Genomic DNA, 27,232 nt, shown 5'->3' on the forward strand with positions numbered 1-27,232 from the left:
TAGTAAACTCTAGTACTCTAGTAAACTCTGGTAAATGACTGGCAGAGATGGTCTCCATCTGATGGCACCTTGACTCCTTCCGCGTAGGTGTACGAGGTGGTGCGGCCCCTCGTGAGTCTCCTGAACACACAGAGGGATGGCCTCCAGAACTATGAGGCTCTCCTAGGCCTCACCAACCTGTCTGGGAGGAGTGACAAGCTCCGGTGAGTGCGGGCGTGGAGGGGACGGGTGGAGAGCGGTGTCCGTCAAGTGTCGGAAATGTCCCAGGAACTGTGTGTGCGCGCCTCCGAGGACTAGCTGGAAGGGGAGGGATGTGAGTTAGCACTTGGAAAAATTCCAGTTGAAGGTGCAAAGCCGAAGGAGACTGGAAAAACACGTCCTTCTGAAGTAGTAAAAGAGATATCAGGTGGATGAGGAGTGGGATAAAGTGTATTCCTCCTTGGAAGCAAGGGGATGGTGGAATTGCGCTGAAATTCTTTAAGTGGCAGAAAACTCAACTCCAGTCGGTCTCAGCATAATGGGAATTTAATGATTCAGGATATTGGGAGTCATAACGACTCATCTAGGATAATCCAGACTCAGGGGCAGCTTGATGCAGGGCTTATAAGGCTCTCCCAGAATCTACTTCTCTCCCCCTGTTCTGTCTGTATTGTCTTAATTCTCAGACAGACTTTTCCTCTTTCTCATGATCACATGAGGGTTACTCCAGACCTCACATCATGGTTTCATCTCCAGCAGGAGAGAGCAAGACATTCTCCAGCGATAATATAGGAGGATCGCCAGCTGGGTGACATGTTCATCTGAGATCCCACTGCTATGGCCAGGATGCTGTGCTCTGTCACTGGGGACCCCTCCTGGGGGTGGGATTGTTGTTGGTATTGTTTTAGCCACCAAGTCGTATTCAACTCTTTTGAGACCCCATGAACTATAACCTGCCAGGCTCCTCTGTTCATGAGATTTCCTAGGCAAGAATATTGGAGTGGGTTGCCATTTCCTTCTCCAGGGGCTCTTCCCAATCCAGGGATCGAACCTGCGTCTCCTGCACTGGCAGGCAGATTACTCACCACTGAACCACCAGGGAAGCCCAGGGGTGGAATTACCACTCTCGAAACGGTGCTGGCTGAGGATCTTGGAATGGGCCCTGGGGGCTAAAACCCCAAATGGTCTTTACAGAGGACTCAGCAGGCTCTTTTCCTCCACCCCTCACACCCTAGGAAGAAGATCTTTAAGGAGAAGGCCTTGCCGGACATTGAGAACTACATGTTTGAGAACCATGACCAGCTGCGGCAGGCAGCCACTGAGTGCATGTGTAACATGGTGGTGAACAAGGAGGTGAGGGGCTCAGGATGTGCGTGACCAAGGCGTGGAGAGGGGCCTGCATGACAGGTCCCCTCCCCGAGGGGCCCCAATGGAGACGAAGGAAATACGCAAAGTGATGTTATCCCTAGCTGAAGCTTGGATCCCAAAGCTTGGGCAGGACTGGGGGTAGGGGGAGTCCCAGTTCCCCAAGTTATTTACTAAATAATCTCATAGCAAAAGACGAGGCCAGGGTCTCTTGGAAGTCAAGAGAGGTTAGACCATTTGCAGCTGTTGAAGCGCCACACATATAAAAAAATGAAGAAATGCAAAAAGTTGCCAGCAGTTTTGGATTATGTTAAATGATAACATTTAATGACAGATCACTGTTTCCATAGAAACTGCAATGCATTATAACACTGTTTGTCACAGATTAATTATAGAATTTGTAAAAATAAAATGAATTCAGACTACATCAATGGCTTCACAGTCCAGTACTAGGAGAAATCATCACCACATGATGAATGAATGTCTCCTCTTTCCATCCTGGCACAGCACTGCTGTGCTGGAAGGTTGAACCTCACTAGAGGTAACAACAGGGTTGAAATCTGAGGCCCTTTGTAAATGTGAAAGTCTGGCCAAGTGGCCCTCCTGGGTCCAAGTGTGAGACCCACTTAACTTTTTTGGCTGTGTCCCGTGGCATGTGGGATCTTAATTCCCCAAACAGGGATTGAACCAGCACCCCCTGCATTGGAAGTGCAGAGTCTTAGCCACTGGACCGCCAGAGAGGTCCCGCCCCTCAATTCTTAATTCAAGTCTTAGATGTTCTCACTGTTAAAGAAGGAAAATTTGATCCATGAAAACCTTGTAAAGTCAAAAGAAGGCTACCATGGTCCACCAGGGAGCTGGTCTGAGGCTGGGCTGGAGGCCTGGCAGCCACATGGGAGAAGAGCGTGTGTCCAGAGACAGCAGAGGGGAGAGTGATGGGACGGGGAGCAGCTCTCCCCCTGGAGGACCAGCTGTCACAACAAACAGCCACATGAATGCTGGATAGATGTATCCCAACAGGATAGATGTTCATTTCTCCATTCAGTTCAGTTCAGCCGCTCAGTCATGTCCAACTCTTTGCAACCCCTCGGACTGCAGCATGCCAGGCCTCCCTGTCCATTGCCAACTCCCAAGGCTTACTCAAACTCATATCCATCGAGTTGGTGATGCCATCCAACCATCTCATCCTCTATTGTCCCCTTCTTTTCCTGCCTTCTTTCCCAGCATCAGGGTCTTTTCCAGTGAGTCAGTTCTTCGCATCAGGTGACCAAAGTATCGGAGTTTCAGCTTTAGTACCTGTCCTTCCAATGAATATTCAGGACTGATTTCCTTTAGGATGGACTAGTTGGATCTCCTTGCAGTCCAAGGGACTCTTAAGAGTCTTCTCCAACACCACAGTTCAAAAGCATCAATTCTTCAGTGCTCAGCTTTCTTCATAGTCCAACTCTCACATCCATGCATGACTACTGGAAAAAAACATAGCTTTGACTATAAAAAACCATAGACGGACCTTTGTGGGCAAAGGAATGTCTCTGCTTTTTAATATGCTGTCTAGGTTGGTCATAGATTTTCTTCCAGGAAGCAAGCATCTTTTAATTTCATGGCTGCAGTCACCATCTGCACTGATTTTTGAGCCCAAGAAAATAAAGTCTTTCACTGTTTCCATTGTTTCCCCATCTATTTGCCATGAAGTGATGGGACCAGATGCCATGATCTTAGTTTTCTGAATGTTGAGCTTTAAGCCAACTTTTTCACTCCCCTCTTTCACTTTCATCAAGAGGCTCTTTAGTTCTTCACGTTCTGCCATAAAGGTGGTGTCATCTGCATATCTGAGGTTATTGATATTTCTCCCGGCAATCTTGATTCATTTCACATCATTTCTTGCTCACGTTGGGGTCAGGTGGCTCGCTTCCAAGCAGTGGCTTGGGGGTGCAGATTTGTTCGATCGTCACCCTGCCCCCATCCAAAAAAGAAAGGACCGTCTCCCCCGCTGCCCCTTGGGAGTGGTCTCCATTCAGATGGGGATGGGCAGACAGACCAGGGGAGAGGCTCCCCTAGCACTCTGCCACGGTGGCCTAGAAGTGACACATCACTTCCCTTCATGTTCTATGATGAGAGCAAGGTCCTGGCCATAGTTAGTGCAAGAGGTGGGCATGTGGTTCTTCCGGGGCAGCAGCTTCCCTGTCACACATGTCCCCGTGAGGGGACTGTACTGAGCATCACTGCACTCTACCTCTGAGGACCACTGCTCCAGCTTCAGGGAGACGCAGGTAGAGGTTTATAACCTGAGCAGCTGTAACCTTTGACTCCTTTTAGCATTTCACTTCTAGGACATGTCACCCAGCAAAAATGCCCTTAAACTTAACCAACCAGGTTTTACTACAGAACAGAGGGGCAGGAGGCTCTTCTCCTGGCCCTGGGGGCCTTGGGAAGCCTCATCCCCCACATGGTAAAAGGTACAGCAGCTCTTGGCTACCATGTAAACTACCCAACTGCCCAGAGATGCTCTTGCCAAGCCTCTATGCCTTCAGGGACCGCAAAGGCATTTTATGGCAGACCCTGAAGGCCCATCTGTTGTGGGAGAAACAGTCCAGTCTTCTCCTAAGGGAAGAGATGAGGCCCTACGGGCAACATCCACCCTTCAAGAGTCTGTACCTGCCCTTTCCCCATGGGTGGAGAGCTGAATGTAAACAGAGGTGACAGCGAATGCTACGTAAGGAATTCCTTATTCTCTGTAACCTGTAAACTGGAGGAGTCTGTAGTCTTTTCATCTAGCTAGTCAGAGAAGACTAGCGAGTCAGAGAAGACTTCCTGGAGGAGGTGTCAATGAGTGTGCTGCTCAAAGCAGAGCTCTGAGTGATCTTGAGTCAGAGAAATGGCTCCAGATGTGTCTTTCCCCTCCCCAGGCTGGGCAGGCGGGGGCCTTTTTCTCTGAGCCGCGTACCTGCCTCCTGTAGGTACAGGAGAGGTTCCTGGCCGATGGCAACGACCGGCTGAAGCTGGTGGTGCTGCTCTGTGGCGAGGATGACGACAAGCTGCAGAACGCGGCTGCGGGGGCCCTGGCCATGCTGACAGGAGCGCATAAGAAGCTGTGCTTCAAGATGACTGAAGTGGTGAGAGCAGGCCCTGGGGCCCAGCCCAGGCCCACTGCCCTGCATGATCCTCTGCGGGGGAGGCCAGCCCCCTGGGTATCTGTTCCTACCAACGCAAGGGGGAATGCTCATGCTGCAACCTCTACACTCCTTATGTGGACACCCTAAATGTGCGAACTCACTTTGCTGGTGCTCATAACTCATTAAGCAAGAATAATAATAATAACAGCACTAACTCCTGCCATGGAGCCCCTAAGCTCCTCAAGAGAAGCGGGGATGAGGATGGGGTACCATAGGAGCTCACAGTTTGGCAAAGAGGCTGTTAGAGTCTCTTAAGAGCGCATGATGGCCAGACCCTTTGTGGGGCTGTGGCCGTTTCTGCAGGTGTAATGAGAGTGATACGGACATAGCCACAAACAAAGGGGTGCAGAATGAAACTTTCCTTATTTCACGAAACTGAAGTTTGTGGGCATCATATTCACCGATGGTGAAAAAAGATAAATATCTCAATTCAAATGTATTAAAGCAAGTCTGCTTTAAAGGCAGGCTCTTCGGTGCTCTGTGACAACCTAGAGGGGTGGGATGGGGGAGGAGTCAGGAGGGAGATTCAACAGGGAAGGGACATATGAATACCTATGACCAATTCATGTTGCTGTGTGTCAAAAACCATCACAATATTGTTAAGTAATTATCCTGTAATTTAAATATATATATATATAAAGAATAAAAGGCAAGCTCTTTTAGATAGCCAGCTCAAGGTGGGGGTGTGTATGTGTGTGTTTGTTTTCTAAGTCCATGGAGGTTTATACTGTCCTGGCACCAGGGGAGGGTCTCTTTCCTGGATATAGCTCATCCTGCTTGGTCCCTGGCCTTCAGCCCTTTCCATAAGGCAAGTTTCTCAAAGCTGTAAGGTGTGTAAGGGTCACCTGGAGGTCTGGTTAAAAAACTTTCCCCAGGATAATTCTGACTGAGTAGGTCAGAGGTGGCGTGCTTCCAGCCTAGGGACCACAGGCTGCTGCGCTAAAGCAGCATTTCTCAGGGCACATCGGTTGGCAGAAGCGGGCGTTATGCATGTGCCCAGAGTTAGAACCTCCTTTCTGAACACCCTCCGTCCCCATTCCACTCAGTCATGCAGCAGGCCTGTCCCTCTGCTTCTCATGATGCTTAAAAATTAAGTGGATGAGTGGATGTTTATTCTGTACTATTTCCAGATGTGTGACTGTAGCTAAGTTACTTCCTCTCCCTGAACCTCAATCCCTCCACTTACAAAATGAAAAGGACTGGATTATTTCAAGTCTCTTCTAATTCTCCAACTCCTGCCCTGGTAAGGAGATGGGCATCATCCAGCTAGTTCCAAGAGGCACAGCTGAGCATATGCTGAGTCCATAGAGATAATCAGATATGCACTTGCCCTTTCAGAGGTCAGAATCTGGGCTTAGCCAACGCCTTCTGTTTATCTTGTCCAGAATCTCCTTTCTCTGTCCCCTCCACTGCTTCCTCCAATCTGTCTTTATCCTCCTTCCTGCCTCCAGACAACTCAGTGGTTGGAGATTCTACAGCGGCTTTGCTTGCATGACCGGCTGTCAGTTCAACACCGGGGCCTGGTCATTGCCTACAACCTGCTGGCGGCTGATGCTGAGTTGGCCAAGAAGCTGGTGGAGAGTGAGCTGCTGGAGATCCTGACGGTGGTGGGCAAGCAAGAGCCGGACGAGAAGCGGGCAGCAGTGGTTCAGACAGCTCGGGAATGTCTCATCAAATGCATGGATTATGGCTTCATTAAACCAGTGTCTTAGACAGGGGCCCAGAGGGAGACTGGGGCTGCTCCTGTAACTGTGCAGAGTTCCGAGCTGAGAACTCTTGGGGTGTCAGTTCCATTAGGGATCATTGCAACCACGATGAGGTGTCCATGTAAAAGAAGGACTGTGGATCGTCCCCTGAGTTGTACATCTTGCCTTTTGTTCTAGGAAAGTTTGCATATTTCATTAGCTCTCTTGCTCCTTAACATCTGTCAAGTTCCAGAAATTCCTAGAATAATTTTCATCTGTGATTAGGAAGACAGGTTGGATAATTCTTTCTGTACCCATTCCAAAGGCCGGGATAATGGGCTGGAGTTCTTTACATTTTGGAAAATGGATTGTGTGGTGAAGTAGGAGCTAACAGGTCCTACTTTAAATATGTAAAGTAGTGTGACTATAAAGGTTAGTGCTGGTGTACCTGGATGCTGATCTGTCTGGTTTTTATATCCTGTCTCCCCTGCTGTTTGACTACGGCTGCCTGGAAATGCATGTTTCAGCAGCAGTGCCCGTCCCAGACGCGTGCGCATTCCCTTCACTTAACTATGGTGGAAATACAGCTGATGTTCAGTAGTCTGACATGACTTTTGCAATTTGTTCGGGGAAATCTTCTAAGCAAGATGGATGTGATGAATATAAATAAGATCAACTCAAAGCACTTCAAGTGAAAAAAAAATTCATTGGTTCATATATTTTATCAATGCAGGGAAAGAGTTGACATTGTTAGAACTAGAGTTCAAATATTGTCATCCATATTCTTTTTTTTCTGTGTGAGGGTGTTTTTCTGTCTCTCACCCCCCACATCTTGGTTTTTATTTCCTCTGGGTTGGGCTTAATTTCTGGCAAGCTCTTTCCATGTGGTGAGATAGTCCCCAGAAGCTCCAGATTTCCATAGTTTCCCCCCCCCTCCCCGTGACTTGTGGGGTCTTAGTTCCTTGACCAGGGCTTGAACCTGGGTCCTTGGCAGTGAAAGCACATAGTCCTAACCACTGGACCGCCAGGGAATTCCCACACAGTTGTTATAGTTCATAATTATGCAAGAGAAGAAAGGATCATTCTCAGTGACCCAGCAAAATTCCCAGACGACTCTGATATGTCTAGCATGCATCGTTTCCATATAGCACATTAACAGAATGAGGAAAAAAATGATTATTTTAATAGAGGCAGGGAAAACACTGGATAAAATTAAACAACTCATGATAAAAATTTCAGTAAACTAAAATTAGGAGACTTCTTTAGTCTGATAAAGATTATCTACATAAAAGCTGCAGTTCAAATGATATTTAATAATCCACCTGAGATTAAGAATGAGACAATACTTGGTATTACCAATTCAATTAGGCTTTATATTGGAGGTTAAACTAGTACAATAAGAAAAGAAAATGAAAAGCATAAAGACTGAAAATCAAGAAATAAACCTTTCAAATTATTCACACAACAGGTCTGTACATGTATATGGGAAAAGTCTACAGATAAACTCAGAAATAATAAGTGAATTTAGATACAAGGTCAGCTTACAAAAATCAATTGTATTTCTGTATACCTGTAATGATTAGGAAATATAAATGTAAAAGATGATGCCATTTACAATAACATAAACCACATCAAATACCTAGGAATAAATCATGTGAAAGATGTTGAAGGGCTCTACATAGAAAACTATAAAATATTATTTAGAGAAATAAAACCTACATAAGAGAGACATTACCACATTCCTGGACTGGATGACTCAACATTCCATTGGAGAGCAAAATCTTTACAAATTGACATAAGGATTTCATTAAATGATAATCTAACCTGAGCCTTTGGGGGACAGAGATTGAAAAGTTGTTTCTAAAGTGTATCTGAAGGACTTCCCTGGCAGGCCAATGGTTGAGACTCCTTGCTTTCACTGCAGAGGGCGCGAGTTCAATCTCTGGTGAGGGAACTAAGATCCTGCAGGCCCCATGCATGGCCAGAAAGTTAAAAAATAAACAAAGTGTATTTGAAAGTGCAAATAGTCGAGAACAGCAATGCCTATCTATTTAGAAGAAGAATAAAATTGGAGCAAACTTTGTGAACGGGCATGTCATAAAAGAGGCCAATAAGTATATGAAAAGATGCTCAATCTCACTAGTCATCCGGGAAATGGAAAATGAAAGTATCATGAGATGCCATTCTAGACTTATCAGAATGGCTAATATTAAAAACACTGACAAAATCAAGTGCTGGTGAGAATGTGGAGTCACTGGGCCTCTTACAGACTGCAGGTGGGAATTTCAATTACTACAACTGCTTAAGAAAATGTATTTGGCAGTATCCCCTAAAAGAGCCAGCAACTCTTTCAAGTATAGAGTCAACAGATATAGATATTTATGTGCACTAAAAAGCATGTATACAACAAAAGAGAAAATTTCAATCACAGCTCCCAAGTGGAAGTAATCCTAATGTCCATAGAAAATGGATAAATTGTTCCATCCTCATACGAGAGAAGATGACACACCAATTTAAGTGAATAAACTACTGCTACACACAATAAGGAAGCTGAGCGCCGAAGAATTGATGCTTCTGAACTGTGGTGTTGGAGAAGACTCTTGAGAGTCCCTTGGACTGCAAGGAGATCCAACCAGTCCATTCTAAGGGAGATCAGCCCTGGGTGTTCTTTGGAAGGAATGATGCTAAAGCTGAAACTCCAGTACTTTGGCCACCACATGTGAAGAGTTGACTCATTAGAAAAGACCCTGATGCTGGGAGGGATTGGGGACAGGAGGAGAAGGGGACGACAGAGGATGAGATGGCTGGATGGCATCACCGACTCGATGGACGTGAGTTTGAGTGAACTCCGGGAGATGGTGATGGACAGGGAGGCCTGGCGTGATGCGATTCATGGGGTCACAAAGAGTCGGATATGACTGAGCAGCTGAACTGACTTACTGACATGCAATAAGGAGGTAGCTTACATAATATTTCGTGAAAGGCGCTGGACTTAGCACCATGTACTGTATAGTGAATGATTCCATTTGTAATAGGTTCAAAACCAGGCAAACTAGCTTATGGTATTCAAAGCCAGGATACTGTTTACAGTACTTGTAGGGAAGAGGTAGTGGAGAGTGATGGAGAAGGACTCTAAGAGAGCGTCTAATTTTTGGTCTGGATGGGTTCACTTTCATCAAGCTTATGATTTGTGCACTTTTCTGTATGTTATTTCATTCCCTGGTGACTCAGATGGTAAAGACTCTGCAATGAGGAAGACCGGGTTCAATCCTTGGGTTGGGAAGGTCCCCTGGAGAAAGGAACTGGAGAAATTCTCCAGTATTCTGGCCTGGAGAATTCCACGGACTGTACACGCAAAGAGTCGGACATGACTGAGTGACTTTCACTTCAAAAAGTGAATACTGTTTTTCTCTTGATTGTGAGGATTACATAGAAGAATTGATCCCAAGCAACTGGTGCGTAGTATATGACTACTCAATATTAGTTAGTTCCCTTCCTTTCATCTGATTAATATTCCCTGTTCCTTAAGGTACAGCGCCCCAGTTGACTGATGTGTACTTCAACAGGTCAGTCAAGGGAATGGGGGACTGGTGAGTAAGCCAGTTCATATTTGCAAATTCACTCAAGGAATGGCAGCCACCTGGCCTCAGTGTGTTTAGGAAATGTAAGGGTTCTGGGCAGGAGAGCTAGCAGTGGTGAAATGGAGAAGCATCCATTCACCGAGGTTCCAAGGCAGAGTGGCTGCAGGGCCATAGAAGCAGGAGCTGGAGCTGGAGCTGGGATTGCACTCAATGACACCGGAATCTTATGGTACTCTTACTTTCCCAGAAGTGCAGGTTCCCAAGACCTTCTCTTCAGCCTTCTTAGGCCTGTCACCTCCTTCTTTTGTGTGGTTCTGCCAAAAGCCACTTTGGCAGTGATCTTTGAGGTTCTGAGGTCTGTGGGTTTCCCTCTTACAGCTGAAGTTCAAAACCCAAGCCACTGAAACATCAGGGTAATAGATTTCCTTGTGGTTCATAAAATCTTCCATAAAAGATTTCATGTTTTATGAAAGGTTTTAGTGCAAACAGCCACACCACTAGCCAAGGTTCTGGGATCCAATGTAGGTAAGTGAGTTCTGGGTCTTGGGGAGAAATAAAGTGAAAATCGCTCAGTTGTGTCCGACTCCATGCAACCCCATGGACTATACAGTCTGTGGAATTCTCTAAGCCAGAATACTGGAGTGGGTAGCCTTTCCTTTCTCCAGGGGATCTTCCTGACCCAGGGACTGAACTCAGGTCTCCCACACTGCAGGGCAGATTCTCTACCAGCTGAGCCATGAGGGAAGCCCAAGAATACTGGAGTGGGTAGCCTATCCCTTCCCGACCCAGAAATTGAACCAGGGTCTCCTGTATTGCAGGTGGATTCTTTACGAATTGAGCTATCAGGGAAGCCCAATGGTACAAACAGGCTCCTGAAATCATTTTACAGTGGGCTGTGTTCCAAATGATGGCCTGTGAGCTACTGTCTTTGAAGTCATTGAAGATACCAGCATTGGATGGGGTGGGCAGGAGGAGATTTCTTCTCCCATTTACTCATGGCAGGAGTGAGAGCTAGAAAATGCATCTCTAGGGCAGAAATGTGTCAGGGAGCAAGGGGGTTGCTTAAAGGTGGGTTGAGGATGTTCCCTGGGGTCTGGGAAGGGCAAGTGTTAGGACATAGTTCAGGGATTATTGGGTTACTGCTCCTAGGAATTGGTTGTTGTTGTTTAGTCACTGAGTCACGTCCCAACTCTTTTTGTGACCCTGTGGACTGTAGCCCACCTGGCTCCTCTGTCCATGGGATTTCCCAGGCAAGAATACTGGAGTGGGTTGCTACTTCCTTCTCCAGGGGATCTTCCCAACCCAGGGATTGAACCCGAGTCTCCTGCATTGGCAGGCGGAGAGCCACCTGGGAAGCCCCTACAGAGTTGGTAGCTGTTCTGTTTCTTTTAAAGTACCAGTGATACAAATCCCAGAACACCTACGCACCCACCCAAAGAGCATAGTTCCCATGACATTCTGACTCCTTCCTTTTAGTCCCTCTTGAAAATCCACCACCGAGCTTGGGGACTTCACCCCAGTGAAATTCTAAGTGTTGCCAGGTTTTCGTGTAAGATTCTTGTGGTGGTGTGGGGAGCTGTGATTCTGTTGTGGTGTGAGTAGCTGTGACTGGTGGATGACTCATATAGCCATCCACGGTTACCAGTCACACTGAGGTTGTAACCCCATTTTGCTTTCTGTACAACAAAGTTTTGTAAACATACTCTTAAAAAAAAGAAGCAACAGAGACCATGGGAAAGAACGAAGGGGCTCTGCAGGCGCCTGTAGGTGGCAGTGCAGGGCACGCACTGGCCGGCACAAGGGGAACCCAGCCCCGTTTCTTGGGGATGGTGTGCGAGTTCCAGGTATCACACCAGTAGGGAAGGTCAGCAGCGCTTCCTGGGTAAGAAATGTTCATTTAAATGAAACATAAACTCTCAGACTCTTAAGAAACTTAGCAGAAGCACAAGTTTTATTATCTCCATGCATGTGGGAGACAGGAAAGAGCTTCTTCTCCTGGCTTGAAAAAGCAGATTTGTAAGTGCATATGCCTTCCAGGAAAAAGGTGTCAGTTTAAATATTATCAGCGCTGTACGTCATTTAGTTAAAAGAAACCAATCAGACTAAAAAGTCTGCTAAACTGCTAAAACTGCTAAAAAGCAGTTTGTGATTACTTTCATAGGAGACATCAACACTCTGAATTCCAGGAGTCTATACAATTCTCCTTTGTCAGAATAGCATTTAGAAAGACAGCTTTCTGAGTCATATCTGCTTTTTATGCAGCTCTTAAGGTATAGGAGGTCTTCCCTGGTGGCTCTTAAGGTATAGGAGGTCTTCCTTGGTGGCTCAGATGGTAAAGAATCCACCTGCAGTGCAAGAGACCTGGGTTCTGAGTTGGGAAGATCCCCTGGAGAAGGGACCAGCTACCCACTCCAGTATTCTGGCCTGGAGAATTTCATGGACAGAGGAGCCTGGCAAGCTACAGTCCATGGGGTCACAGAGTCAGACACGACTGAGTGACTTTCACTTTCACTTTAAGGGACAGGAAGATATCTGCTTATCTTGCTGAATTTTTGTTCTCCACCCAGTTCAGTAATTTTCCACTGTAGCTTCACTAATTGCTTTGGAGAAAATGAATGCTAGACTCCAAAACTCAAAACTTTGAACATGCAGGGAGAGGTCAGGATGGGATCTTTATTATTATTTGATGGTAGATTCTGCAGTGTTTTATATTCACAGGAGTGCCAAGAATCTGGAACTACAAAACACAGATTGTATCAAAGGCCCAGGATATATGGGGGGAAAGTTCCAAAACAGGAGACAAACACATTGTCTTAATACTTTCCAGATAATTGGAAAGAATTTTTTATAAAATTAAAAGATCAAAGTTGCCCAAGCACTTGGTACTGAAAGTCAAGCAGTTCTAGAAGGCTTATGATAGAATCAGTACTCTCCTGTCCCACCCCTCTTTCTGCTCCTAGAAGTGATCACTTTGATGTTTCTTTTGGATACACTTTTCTGTAGGTGCAGTTTTGGGTTTCAAATGGGTGTTATCTATTTACTTCCTGAAGATTTAGTTCAGTTACACTCCCTCCTGCCTTCCCCTCCCCATATCCTGCCAGTATGCCTTTATCACCATTCTGGGTTGGAACAATCTTCCCTGTGTACCTTATTCTGACTCTTTTCATAGCTGTGCTAGGTGATATCCTGTGTGTACATTTCATTTCCTGTACAATTTTCTGCTTTGCTCAGAATTTATAATCATCTTACTTTTTGTCTGTTTAATTTTATAATTATCTAATTCATCTCCAAATTCTCTGCCTCATACAGGGAAACTTTTTGTTGATGCTGTTAATCAAATGCATCAAGTATACTATCAATTAACATCAATTTCTTTCTTTTTTTTTTTAACATCAATTTCTATCCTTAGGACATATGTTCCCCGAGCCCTTTCCCCTGGAATCCTACCTGGGGCCTCTCTGGGCTCCCTGCTGGGTTCTCCCTTCATGTACATCCTGTTTTTGTTTGTTTTGCTTTTCCCCGGGGCTATAACCTTATTTCATCGATCAAGCTGCTGCAGAAGTATTGGGCGGTAACAAGGTCAGGGCAATGTTTCTGGCACCAAAGTTTCCCTGTAGATGCTTTGAAAGTCTCTCCAATCCATTTAGTCTTAATTTTCTTGGTTTATACTTTGATGAAGCAAAATCTCTAATATTTTTAGGAAAAAAATTGCCTATCACCAAATTATTGTTTTTTCTTTAAGCCTGAAGGGATAAGAGATGGTGATATAGTCTGCTGGGGTGCTCTGACAAACAAGACTCAAGACCTACTATGCATGGAAGAGAGCTTTCAGTTTGAACACAGTTACTTTACCAATGAACTAACATAAAATCGGTTTAAACTAAAGGTTGCAATACATGGGGAAAAACTTTAATGCTTTGAAGGCTAGATGTCTCAGATGGGACTTTTTTCCCCCTAGTAGTTCCTCTACACTTTTTTTATTTGGCCACGCTGCACAGTTTGTGGGATCTTAGCTCCCCAACCAGGAAACTGAACCCAGGCTCTTGGCAGTGAAAGTGTGGAGTCCCAACCAGTGGCCCACCAGGGAAGTCCCTGTTGTTGTTTTCATGGGACTTTTTCTAAATAATCTTCAAGCACCCTTTAGTACACAAGTCACAAATATGCCTTTTCACAAAGGATGTTTCCATTAGACAAGTGTATGTGATTGTGAGAGTTTTGGTCTTCATTTACATATAGACTCTGAGAATCCACCCACCCCACCGTGATATCCTGACACCTGCTACCTTCTTCTAAACCAGCCTTGTCAAGGTCGCTGATAATGTACAGATTGCTCTATACAGCTCACCAATGTTAATATACTGCTGTGCTCCTTACCAGGCACTTGACACCCCACCTGGAAACACCCGCATCCTTGGGCTTCCCTGATATAACTCTCACAGTATCCTGTTTATTTTTAAAACTGTGTTAAAAAAAAAAAAAACTACATAAAAGTTTCTGTCTTAAAGTGTACAGTTCAGTAGTGTTAAGTATATTCAAGATTGTTGTCAAATAGAGCGCAGCTTTTTCATTTTGCAGAACTGAAACTCTACCCATTAAGCAACTGTGACTCATTTCTCCCTTCCTCCCCAGCCCCTGGCAACCACTCTGCTCCTTTCTGTCTGTATGAATTTGAGTACTCCAGGTATGTTGTATAAGCAGAATCATACAGCATTTGTCTTTTTATGACTGGCTTATTTCCCTTAGCATAATGTCAAGGTTCATCATGCTGGAGCACGTGCCAGGACTTTCTTCCTTTCTAAAGCTGAATAATATTCCATTGTATATATTTACCACATTTTGGTTATTCATTCGTCTGTTGATGGACATCTGGGTGTCCACTTCTAACTCCTGGCTTTTGTACATGGTGCTATGAACATTAGTGTGCAAACACCTCTTCAAGATTCTGTTTTCAACTCTTATGGGTATATACCCAGAAGTGGGATTGCCGGATCCCATGGTAGTTTTCACTTTTTGAGGAACTTGCATATGATTTCCGCAGGACTGTACCATTTTACATCATGAGAAATGCTGGGCTGGAGGAAGCACAAGCTGGACTCAAGATTGCCGGGAGAAATATCAATAACCTCAGATATGCAGATGACACCACTCTTATGGCAGAAAGTGAAGAACTAAAGAGCCTCTTGATGAAAGTGAAAGAGGAGAGTTAAAAAGCTGGCTTAAAGCTCAACATTCAGAAAACTAAGATCATGGCATCCGGTCCCATCACTTCATGGCAAATAAATGGGGAAATAGTGGAAACAGTGGCTGATTTTATTTTGGGGGGCTTCAAAATCACTGCAGATGGTGATTGCAGCCATGAAATTAAAAGACGCTTACTCCTTGGAAGGAAAGTTGTGACCAACCTAGACAGCATATTAAAAAGCAGAGACATTACTTTGCCAACAAAGATCTGACTAGTTAAGGCTATGGTTTTTCCAGTAGTCATATATGGATGTGAGAGTTGGACTATAAAGAAAGCTGAGCACCAAAGAATTGATGCTTTTTAACTGTGGTGCTGGAGAAGACTCTTGAGAATCCCTTGGACTGCAAGGAGATCCAACCAGTCCATCCTAAAGGAGATCAGTCCTGATTGTTCATTGGAAGGACTGATGGCTGAAGCTGAAACTCCAATACTTTGGCCACCTGAGGCGAAGAACTGACTCATTTGAAAAGACCCTGATGCTGGGAAAGATTGAGGGTAAGAGGAGAAGGGGACGACAGAGGATGAGATGGTTGGATGGCATCACTGACTCAATGGACATGAGTTTGGGTAAACTCCAGGAGTTGGTGATGGACAGGAAGGCCTGGCGTGCTGTGGTTCATGGGGTCACAAAGAGTCAGACACAACTGATCGACTGAACTGAACTGTTCCATTTTACGATCTCACAAACAGTGCAGTAGGGTTCCAATTTCTCCCCATCTTCACCAACACTTGTATTTATTTTTTTCTGATAGTATCTTTCTAATGAGTGTGAGAAAATACTGCCTTGTGGTTTTGATTTCCATTTCTCTGTTGCTCTGATGATTAGTGATATGGAACATCTTTTCATACATTTGTTGGCCATCTATTATCACCTCTGGAGAAATGTCTATTCAAGTCCTTTGACCACTTTTGAATCAGGCTATCTGATTTTTTCTGTTAAGTTGCAGACTGTCTCTATATATTCTGGATATTAACCCCTTATCAGATATATGGTTTGCAAACATTTTCTCCCAATCTGTATGATGTCCTTCCACTGTGGTGTCCTTTCATGCACAAGTTTTAAAGTTTGATGTTAGTCCCATTGGTCTAGTGTCGATTTTGTGGCTGTCCTGTTCATTTTATTTCCTAAGTATGTCCCTGATGTGCTCGAGTCTCTTCTTCTCCCTGGTCTAGTCTACATCACCGCCTCTCAACCAAATGCTGCAATGACCCTCCCTCCTTTCCTTTTAGTCTTCATTCCCCACACCTTCCCTCCACCCTGAGTTAATAAGATGACACTTTAAAGTGCAGACTGGAACGTGTCTTTTTCTCACCTGAAGATCTTCATAATGGCATAACCCTTTGCTTCAGAAGCCCGTTGGTCCAAAAGACAATGGATCTTAAGGGTAGAAACATGCATCTTGAACAAATGAATTGTTTTTACATGTATGTTCTCTCTGAATACTGTTAGATCTTTGGTGACAGAATCGGGTTTGGCATATAGCAGTTATTCAGTAGATTTGCTGAATGAAGTGAAGGAGAAAACGGTTGCTGAGTGTTCCTAAGATTACTGTCGTTAAGCCAACAACTATTTACTAAATCACAATGTGCAGGGCTGTATGCTGTCTTCTTTCAGCGATACAAAATTTCTCTTTCCTTAAAACTTACAATGCATTCATTTATTCACCAAATATTTATTGAGCACCTACTATGTGGCCGTTACTGTGGCAAGATGGGGATACAGTGCTGTGCAAGCATTGACCTCATGGAGCTTTTGATTTAGTGGGGAAAACACCCATGAAAACAAGTACATAATTATTTAATTAGAGTTCTTGTAAGGGTTATTAGTGAAAAGCACAGGAATCTATGAGAACATTTTATAGAGTGTCCTAAGAGAAGGGGACGACAGAAGATGAGATGGCTGGATGGCATCACTGACTCGATGGACGTGAGTCTGAGTGAACTCCGGGAGTTGGTGATGGACTGGGAGGCCTGGCGTGCTGCGATTCATGGGGTCGCAAAGAGTCGGACACGACTGAGCGACTGAACTGAACTGAACTGAAATCTAGAGTTAAGGATGAGCAATGTGGAGAGGGGTAGGGTGGGGGAATAGGACATATACACTGCTAAGTATAGCAAAAGTATGTGACAAGTTCTGTTAGAACCTCAAGCAAAGCACTAATAAGCCTTAGAGAAAGGAGAATCATACTGACAGAGAAATGTATTCAAGATCCTAAACAACTCTTCTTCAGTGGTGAATCTCTGGGCATGGAGCAAAAGCATGCAGCGCAGGCAGTAGGCCAGACAAACAAGAGAATGCATGTTTGCCCAATGCACTCTTCACACTTCTCCAAGCATCACTTGGGAGCTTCTCAGAAACGTAGACTCTCAGGCCCCATTCCAAAACCACTGAGTCAGGACTTGCAGGGCTAACAAGATCTCCAGGTGATTCAGACAGATCTGACAGATACCAGAGTGAATGAAGTTGTCACATCAGAAGACTGTAACGCATTTGGCACCTCCACCAAGAGGAGCTTCTGTTGTGAAGCAGTGTAGTACTGAGTGCTTTTTTTTTTTTTTTATCTTTATCAGCTATAGCACACAAAGGAAGTGCATGTGTTAGGCAAAGTTAGTTTCATTATCTTTATTTGTTTCATTATGTGCCTCACTTGTATCTCATTTATTTTTAAATGAATACACTTACTTTTTAGAGCTGTTTTAAATTCATAGCAAAACTGAGCAGAAAATACAGAGTATGTTGTGTCACGACACACATAAACCTCTTCCCATTATAGGTTTTCTGCCCCACGGTGGTGTATTGCTTACAATCCACGAACCCACACTGACACACAGGCATCGCGCAAGGTCCGCAGATGACGTTAGGGTCCACTCTTGTAGTTGAACAGTCTGTGGGTCTCAACAAACATATAATGACATATATCCATCATTACAGTATTAGACAGAGTGGTTTTACTGCCCTAAAAATCCTCTGAGGTAGGTTCTTCATCTGTAACAGGTACAGCACATGCAGAAGTCACTGGCTGGGTAAAGTCAGTTTTCATTTCAGAGAAAATTTCATACATTTTTTCAGCTGGGGATGAGACGGACCATGTTTTGAATAAAAGGAAGCAGGTGAGCTCAGAGGAAAGAGGGCCAAGGAAGGGAGAATCTATTTCAAACTCAGCTACTTGTGCTACCTTATAAGCCTGGTCCTTTTTGTTCATCAACTTTCAACCACTGCTCTTTCAAATCTGATATTACCTTGGAATTATTTTCTTCTTCTTGAAGTAGTTCAGAAGTCAAAGCTTCACTCACCTTCAATCCAGTTATACAATGAATCAAGTTCATTTGCTTTGGCTTTTTGAAGCTCATTTTTAAAATGAGTACTTTGTAAAGTGAATTTCTGACTGTATTTCTTCACACTTGCAAGTGCAAATGTTAAGTATTTTAGTGTGTGTGTGAGCATTCATTATGTATTATATATTTTAGCTGAGTTTTAATTTTCAGCTTATTTTTTAAAAGTTCTTCAAGTTTAAGTCTTAATTCAAGGTACAAGGAGCACTAACATGCACATGTCCCTACCACATTCCCTGTGTTCATGGATAGCTCATTCAATCTCCCGACTCTGAGAGGTAGGTCTGTATTGTCTATGCTGAAGAGAGTGAAGCTCAAAGAAGTCAAATAACTTCCCATCACTTCCAAGGGCCAGAAACAGTCTGACTCCAAGGACCACAGTCTTTCCACCGCAGCATACTGTTTAGTGCTTACAGATCCCGTTTTAAGGAGTTCCTATAAACCAATAAGTTATGTATTTGCTGAAGATGCTATCTGCTATATAATGTATGTCTTTCTTTCCCTTGCAAAGGAATTTTCCTTACAAAGGGACTGCTTGTGTGGTGGACAACCAATCAGCCCCCAGTGCTACCTAGCCATCCTAGGTAAGAACTATGAGAGTTTTTAACAAAGCAGATTTAAGAAGAATACAAACGATACCCAACTGGAGGACTCAAAAAGGAAACTGCAATATACAAAAAGTGTTAGTTGCTCAATCGTGTCTGACTGTTTGTGACCCCATGGACTGTAGCCCACAGGCTCCAAAAGTTCATGGAATTTTCCAGGCAAGAATACTGGAGTGGGTAGCCGTTTCTTTCTTCAGGCAATCTTCCTGACCCTGGGATTAAACCCAGCCTCCTGCATTGCAAGCGATTCTTTACTATCTGAGCCACCAATGAAGCCCGAAACATACATTGTTTATGTTAATAGTATTCTGAACCAATTTTTCACTAAACCTTCTGCTGTAACAAAGTATTAAAATTTGTTTACAAAGTTTCCACTGCTACTGAATCTAATCAGCTCGACTGTTTTTAAAGTTAACATGAGGAAAATGAGCTCTCACAATGCCCAAAGGTCATCACGTTTATACCTTAATACTAAGTCATCCAAAACTCTTGGGACTATATACTTGACAACTCATTCATACAACAGTAAAAGGCATTTTTTCCTCACTAAAAAAAAATCCATAAATTGATGTTATAGTCCTGACTTGGGAGCATCTCTGCACTTAAACATGAAAAAATTAACACTTTAAAAAAAGTCAACTGAAATTGAAGAAGATAATGAAAGTAACATTCCTCCTTAGTTTATGAGAAATGTGCTATATTAGTCACTTGTCTAAGACATTTCATAATTAATAATACAACCACCATGGCAACTTTAATAACAATACACTGCAGTAATCATCTACTGGGTACCTACTGTGTGCAAGGTGCTTAGACCCATTATCTCTTTTCAGTTCTACCATAGTCCTATGAAGGAAGCATCGCTAGATGAGCAACACAAGGGCCTTAAAGAGAGATTAGCTTGCCCACATCCTGTCCACATGGAACTCCAGCTTAGTTTGGCTCAAGTCTATACTCATAAGCACTGCTACCTTGTTTTTTTTATCAGATCAGATCAGATCAGTCGCTCAGTCGTGTCCGACTCTTTGCGACCCCATGAATCGCAGCACGCCAGGCCTCCCTGTCCATCACCAACTCCCGGAGTTCACTGAGACTCACGTCCATCAAAGTCAGTGATGCCATCCAGCCATCTCATCCTCTGTCGTCCCCTTCTCCTCTTGCCCGCAATCCCTCCCAGCATCAGAGTCTTTTCCAATGAGTCAACTCTTCGCATGAGGTGGCACAAGTACTGGAGTTTCAGCTTTAGCATCATTCCTTCCAAAGAAATCCCAGGGCTGATCTCCTTCAGAATGGACTGGTTGGATCTCCTTGCCGTCCAAGGGACTCTCAAGAGTCTTCTCCAACACCACAGTTCAAAAGCATCAATTCTTTGGCGCTCAGCCTTCTTCACAGTCCAACTCTCACATCCATACATGACCACAGGAAAAACCATAGCCTTGACTACACGAACCTTTGTTGGCAAAGTAATGTCTCTGCTTTTGAATATGCTATCTAGGTTGGTCGTAACTTTCCTTCCAAGGAGTAAGCGTCTTTTAATTTCATGGCTGCAGTCACCATCTGTAGTGATTTTGGAGCCCAGAAAAATAAAGTCTGACACTGTTTCCACTGTTTCCCCATCTATTTCCCATGAAGTGGTGGGACCGGATGCCATGATCTTTGTTTTCTGAATGTTGAGCTTTAAGCCAACTTTTTCACTCTCCACTTTCACTTTCATCAAGAGGCTTTTGAGTTCCTCTTCACTTTCTGCCATAAGGGTGGTGTCATCTGCATATCTGAGGTTATTGATATTTCTCCCGGCAATCTTGATTCCAGCTTGTGTTTCTTCCAGTCCAGCGTTCCTCATGATGTACTCTGCATATAAGTTAAATAAGCAGGGTGACAATATACAGCCTTGATGTACTCCTTTTCCTATTTGGAACCAGTCTGTTGTTCCATGTCCAGTTCTAACTGTTGCTTCCTGACCTGTATACAAATTTCTCAAGAGGCAGGTCAGGTGGTCTGGTATTCTCATCTCTTTCAGAATTTTCCACAGTTTATTGTGATCCACACAGTCAAAGGCTTTGGCATAGTCAATAAAGCAGAAATAGATAATTTTCTGGAACTCTCTTGCTTTTTCTATGATCCAGCAGATGTTGGCAATTTGATGTCTGGTTCCTCTGCCTTTTCTAAACCAGCTTGAACATCAGGAAGTTCACGGTTCACATATTGCTGAAGCCTGGCTTGGAGAATTTTGAATATTACTTTACTAGTTAGCCTTAAAATATGCTTTTTTGAAAACTTTCAAAAGGAAAAATGTGTACTGTGGGCAATCTGTTTACATCAGTGACTCCCAGTAGGCTACGTGTTCATGGTTCTGGGCAGGTTCCTCCTCTTGAATCTGGGCTGGGTTCAAGACTGGGTTTAATCAACATGAGATAGAAATGATGCTGTGTCAGGTCTGGGCCTCAGTCTTAAGAAGTCTGGCAGCTTCTGCTTTTGTGCTCTTGAGAGATCTGAATTGTCACATAAGAAGGATGGCTACCCACCTGCAGAGCCCCCATGGAGCAAGAAAAAGGCCCAGCCAAACCAGTGCTCCCACTGCTTCCTGCCCCCACCCAGGACCTCCATGGCACCAACAGTGTGAGTGCAAAGCTCTGTCTTGGATGCTCCAGCCCAGGCCGCTTTCCACCTCCTTTAAAATATGTGCCTTCATGACTTTGGGGTAACAACGGAGAGCAGCAGCAGAACCGCCCAGCTGAGGCCCACTCAACTCACAGAATTCCAAGCAGACAGAATGGTTCTAATTTAATCCACTAATTTTGAGGGTGCTTTGTTACATAACAGTAACTGAAATAAAAATTCACACCTAGAACTGAGGTACTGATGGGACAAAAAATCGAGAACGTGAGTCCTTGGCTTTGAGTCCCGATGAGGCTTAAAGCTGTCAAAATGATTTCCTGGCGGTCACAGAACCAGGAAAAGGCCGAGTTAGGACTTGAATCTAGGTCTCTCTCTCTTCTCATAACACTTCATTATCTTAAGCCGAAAGACCACTTCTCCCCAGTGCTGAGCAAATGCAATTGTAGTCCTCGATGTTGGTGTCACACAGGATTCACTTCAGCATTTACTTTTTTTCTTTACTTGCATGATGCTACACTTCCCTCAAGGGAATCATGATTCCTGAAGACAGGAAGTGGTTCTTTATGTCTTTTGTATTTCACATAGTAGGTAGAAAACCTGGAAACTAACACAACATTGTAAATCAATTACACTTTAATAAAAATTTTTAGGAAAAAAAAATAAAAGAGACCTAGGGGTCAAAAAAAAGAAGAAAATATGGGGGCACCAAACGGTCCCCAGCCCCTATGCATTTTGCATCAGCTGCATAAGGCTGTTCACCACTCTCCATGTAGTTTGGGATCTCTGAACCTATGAAGAGTGTTCTTAGTGTCTCTGATACTGTGCTCTCTTTGTTAACCTAAGAATTCCTCACCCTTCAAGGCTTGCCATGCCCTCCTTCAGGGGATCTTCCCAACTAGGAATCAAATCCAGGTCTCCTGCATTTCAGGCGAATTCTTTACCAGCTTATCTACCAGGGAAGCCCCAGAATACCGGAGTGTGTAGCCTATCCCATCTCCAGGGGATCTTCTCCACCCAGGAATCGAACTGGGGTCTCCTGCATTGCAGGCGAATTCTTTACCAGCTGAGCTACCAGGGAAGCCCCGTTTTCTAGATTATTTTAAAGCAAATCCTAGGCGGTATATCATTTTACTTATATACATGACAACAAATATCTTCACCAGATAAGACTGTCACAAGTTTTGCTTTGTTGCATTTTTTTTTTCCAAAAAATCACAATCCAAATAAGGTCCACACATTGCATTTAGTTGATAGGTGACTTCAGTTCAGCTCAGTTCAGTCACTCAGTCGTGTCCGACTCTGTAACCCCATGAATTGCAGCACGCCAGGCCTGCCTGTCCATCACCAACTCCCAGAGTTCACTCAAACTCACGTCCATTGAGTCAGTGATGCCATCCAGCCATCTCATCCTCTGTTGTCCCCTTCTCCTCCTGCCCCCAATCCCTCCCAGCATCAGAGTCTTTTCCAATGAGGCAACTCTTCATATGACTTAAGTCTCTCTTAATCTATAGCTTGAATCCTCCCTTTTTGCCCCAGTTACTTGCCTGTTGAATTTCCTACATTCATGATCCAGTTGATTGCCTCCTCATGGTGCTGTTTAATTTCTTCCTTGACGCCTGTGTTTCACCTAACCCAGCCATTAGACCTATAGGACTGAATACTCTTAGGTTCACTGATGCGTGTGTCTGTTGAGGGGGAGGCTGTTTGCCAGAATACCTCCTAGGTGGTGCTGCACAGTTGCTAATGTACATGATGCCTTGTAATCACCTCTGATTGGTGAGTTGACTGAGATGCTGTCATTCTGATTCATCTATTATAAAGTTCCCCATCAACCTTTCACCTAGTGAAGTGGTTGGTCCTCAGCCTTGGCTGCGTATTTGAAGTCACCTGGGGACCTTTACAGTCAACTCAGAGGTTCTTACTTACTTGGTCTGGAGTGCAGCCTACACAGTGAGACTTTTTTTTTTTTTTTTTTTTTTTTTTTTTTTAGTATTTATTTGGCTGCGCTGGGTCTTAGTCGCAGCAATCGGGATCTTTGCTGTTGCTTGGGGGATCTAGTTCCCTGATCAGGGATTGAACACAGGTCCCTTGCATTGGAAATGTGGAGTCTTAGCCCCTGAACCACCAGGGAAGTCCCCACACTGAGATTTTTTGACAGTTTCCCTGGGCAGTCAAGGTATAGAACCACTATCCTTGTAGTTAGAGCATCCACTGGTGATTGTTACCTAGATCCGTCATTTCATTAAAATATGCCCTTGGGATATCCTACTATTTGTGACAATATGGATGAAACTTCGGGGCATTATGGTAGGTGAGGTGAGTCAGACAGAGGTAGACAAATACTGCAAGATATTACTGATATGTGGACTCTAAAAAGCTAAATTCATAAAACAGAGACAAGAATAGTAGTTACCAGGGACTGGGAGGTGGTGGCAAAGACAGTGTCTTTCTAAAATACTATCAAAAATGACATTAATGCCATATTTTAATGAAAACTTATATATTTCCAACAAAAATTTTAGTGAGAAGAGTGACTTTCTTTCATAATTCTCCAAAGCCCTGATATCTGGTTTAAGAGAAGATAGCTAGATTTTTGTATCTGCTTCTGTATTCTGTCTGTTAAATATCAAATATCATGAAACCCCTGGAAAGCTTCATTGTATATTTGTGAAAAAAATGAGAGTGACGAGGTAAATATTGTCTTGGTATGAAAACAAAATTAGTTTTGACCTAATGGCTCCTCTGAAAAGGTCTTGGTTCCTGAGACCACATCATGAGAACTGTTTTTAAATGTCCTATTTTTCTCATAAGATACTGTGGAATCATTGTGATCCTTTGCTGAACGGGAGAACATGTCAATAACGACAATGGTACCATAGTCTGAATCACAATTTTAGCTTCCAATGGCTTCTGTATCAAATTACCACAAACTTAGTGGCCTAAAGCAATGCAAATTTATTACCATACAGTTCTGGGGATGAGGAGTCCAAAATGGGTCTCACTGGCTAAAATCAAGACGTCAGTAGGACTGCGTTCCTTTCTGGAGGCTTTAGGGGAGATTACGCTTCTGGCTTTTTCAGCTTCTAGGTTGCCAATATTCCCTTGTTGTGGCCACGTTCCGGGAAACAAACTCACTCAGAAGGACAATGCAGATAGTGGAGTGCAGTTTATTAAACCGGAGGGCCCAAGGCAGAGTCTTCTCTTAGCCAAGGACTCCAACCAGTTTTTGTGAAAACCTTATATACCCTAAGTGTACATGTTCAAACCCACCTCCCCAAATTCTCTGAAACTAGTCTGAACAAAGGAAAAGAAAGACACAATCAAAGTTAACCTGTGATTCATATGCCTTAAACCTGTGATTGTATGCCTTAAGCCTAGGTAGTTAACAGTGGACAATTATCAATAGGCCTGTGGTCATACCCCAATAAGCATAATAGAATGTATGATTCTATTCAGTTACACAGATAATTAGGGTATTCTTTTAGGCGATGGAGAGCCCTGGGGCTCTTCCTTCCGGGGGCCTGGTTTTCCAGTTGGTATGTTGTTTCCATTGATACTGGGCATATAGCTCGAAGTCCACAGACTTTGCCCCTCACAGACTGAAATGGAATCAGTTTCTATTTCCCCAACCAAGGTAGGTGTAGCTTGGCCACCTTCCAGTACAGGAAGGTCAGGCAGAAGATCGAGCCTGTTCTATTTCCTCCTTCACCCTAGCTTGTGATCCCTTCTGTCTTCAAAACTAGCAATGGATGGTCAAGTGTTCCATCACTCTGGATGTGGTACACAGCATCATGGCCTAAATCTCACCAAACCAAGCCTTGTAGTGTCCAGTTAATTACACATAGCCCACAAAGCCCCGTGCCCGCCTCCCCCCATCAAATGGCTAACTAGAGCTCTGGTGTGTTCTGTCTGCAGAGGCTAGGCTTCAGTGATTCCATTTCCTTCAGCACATGACTGTCAGAAGGAAATTCTTGAGGACTAGTAAGGTAGGGAGGAGATGCTTGACAGAGGAACTTTTGTGGTAGCTCCTCCCAGTTCCCAGACCCATAGTGGGTCTCCAGAGGGTGGAGCTGCTAGAAGGACATGGGGCTGTGGCTAATGTTTGCCTGACCTTCCTGTATTGGAATGTGGTGAAGCTATGCCTACCTTGGTTGGGGAAATAGAAACTGATTCCATTTCAGTCTGTGACGGGCAAAGATGAGAGTTCTTGTGGCCAGAGAAGCAGGAAAGATACGCCACTAAGCCTGACAGCTTCCTGTGTCAAAAGTGTTCATTTAAATGTCACAACTCTTCAAATCTTTTGTTTAAATAGGAAAATGAGCAATTACAAATTTTAAGCCATTCTTACAAGTGGACAAAGAGTGAAATAAGATGATCCACTTGTGCCCTGATTATGAAACCTCAAGGTGTGTATGTCTACCAGGAAACAGAAACCAATCTCAGTATTCTTTTCTTGGCAACAGGACGCTAAGTAAACAATGGTTCATAGTTACAGTATCTCTCAAGGTTAATACACAGTTCCCAGGTCAGAGTAACAACCTCTGAAGACCAGGTGTCTTGAAGGATTCCTTTGCTAGAAAAGAAATCTGTAAGAGCAGTTTTATGAAATGGAACACTTTCTGTTTTAATGCACCTGTAAGGGAGGAAAGAGCATTTTCTGCTATTTTGTTGAGGTAATTTTCAGTAGTAGATGGGCCTGCAGTTTTCTACACCAAGCACTTGATTTCCACTGAGAAAGGACTTGGCAGGTGTGAGCAGAGTAACTTTACAATATACAAAACAAAGGATAGGGTGGGGTGGTGATTGTTCTCAAATGAATCTGGGGGCAAAGGCCTCCATCTGGAGTATGCAGAATTTCAGAGTCTATACCACTAATTCTATCAGAGATATAGTTCCTATGGGAAGAAACTTAGCAATAGCAGGCACATAAACAGCCTACTGATTTGTGAACCAATTATATTACAGTAAGGCCCCTACTTTCTGGTTGGATCTGTTGGGATGGCTGATGCAATGGACATGAACTTGGGCAAACTTCAGGAGACGGTGCAGGACAGGGAGGCCTGGCGTGCTGCAGCCCATGGGGTCGCAGAGTCAGACACGACCGGGTGACTGAACAACAAAGGCCCCTATACACAAATCTTCAAGTTTCAGACTTTCAAAGATGTAAATGCGCATTCGCATGTTTAAGTTGGTTCACATGTCTGGCATATGTTTGTCATATGTGTTGTCACCTACAAATTGGCATTTACCAAGGGCATTGCCAACGACAAGGGGTTTGCCATCTGCCTCTACGGAGTGAGCCCCATGCCGCTATAGCTGTTGACTTTCAACAACCCCTGTGAGAGTTCAGGGTGGGGTGAGGCACTCTGTGCTCCAGGGAACCTGATGAGACAGGTCTTTAGATAGTCGATGTCTTTAGGAACAGATTTTATGATCTCAATCCTTGCATCTCCTCATATCTAGAGAAGCACTAAATCCCTTCATGGTGACATCAGACCCTCATGACTAACAAAAAACCTTTTGTAAATTGAGTGCTTCATGGTATTGAACTCCCCTTTCACCAAAACCTTATATATGGACTTTCCCCCACTGCCGCTTTGGAGCAGTCTCTCAGAGCTGAGATGCTGCCTCCTGGGCTGCAGTCCTCATT

At 44.0% G+C, this 27,232-nt stretch overlaps 1 protein-coding gene across 1 annotated transcript in view; it reads left to right on the forward strand.

Annotated features, from left to right (window-relative positions):
- The window catches only part of UNC45B (unc-45 myosin chaperone B), a 30,834-nt gene extending 24,179 nt beyond the window's left edge, over positions 1–6,655 (forward strand). The window contains exons 17-20 of the mRNA XM_006045361.4: positions 88–203; positions 1,215–1,332; positions 4,302–4,457; positions 5,969–6,655. Of these exons, the coding sequence (XP_006045423.2) occupies positions 88–203; positions 1,215–1,332; positions 4,302–4,457; positions 5,969–6,229 (651 nt within the window). The 3' untranslated portion in view covers positions 6,230–6,655. The remainder of the gene's footprint in view (positions 1–87; positions 204–1,214; positions 1,333–4,301; positions 4,458–5,968) is intronic.
- The last annotated feature ends 20,577 nt before the right edge of the window (positions 6,656–27,232 follow it).

The sequence above is a fragment of the Bubalus bubalis genome, chromosome 3 (assembly GCF_019923935.1).
Source record: "Bubalus bubalis isolate 160015118507 breed Murrah chromosome 3, NDDB_SH_1, whole genome shotgun sequence".
NCBI classification, from domain to species: Eukaryota; Metazoa; Chordata; class Mammalia; order Artiodactyla; family Bovidae; genus Bubalus; species Bubalus bubalis.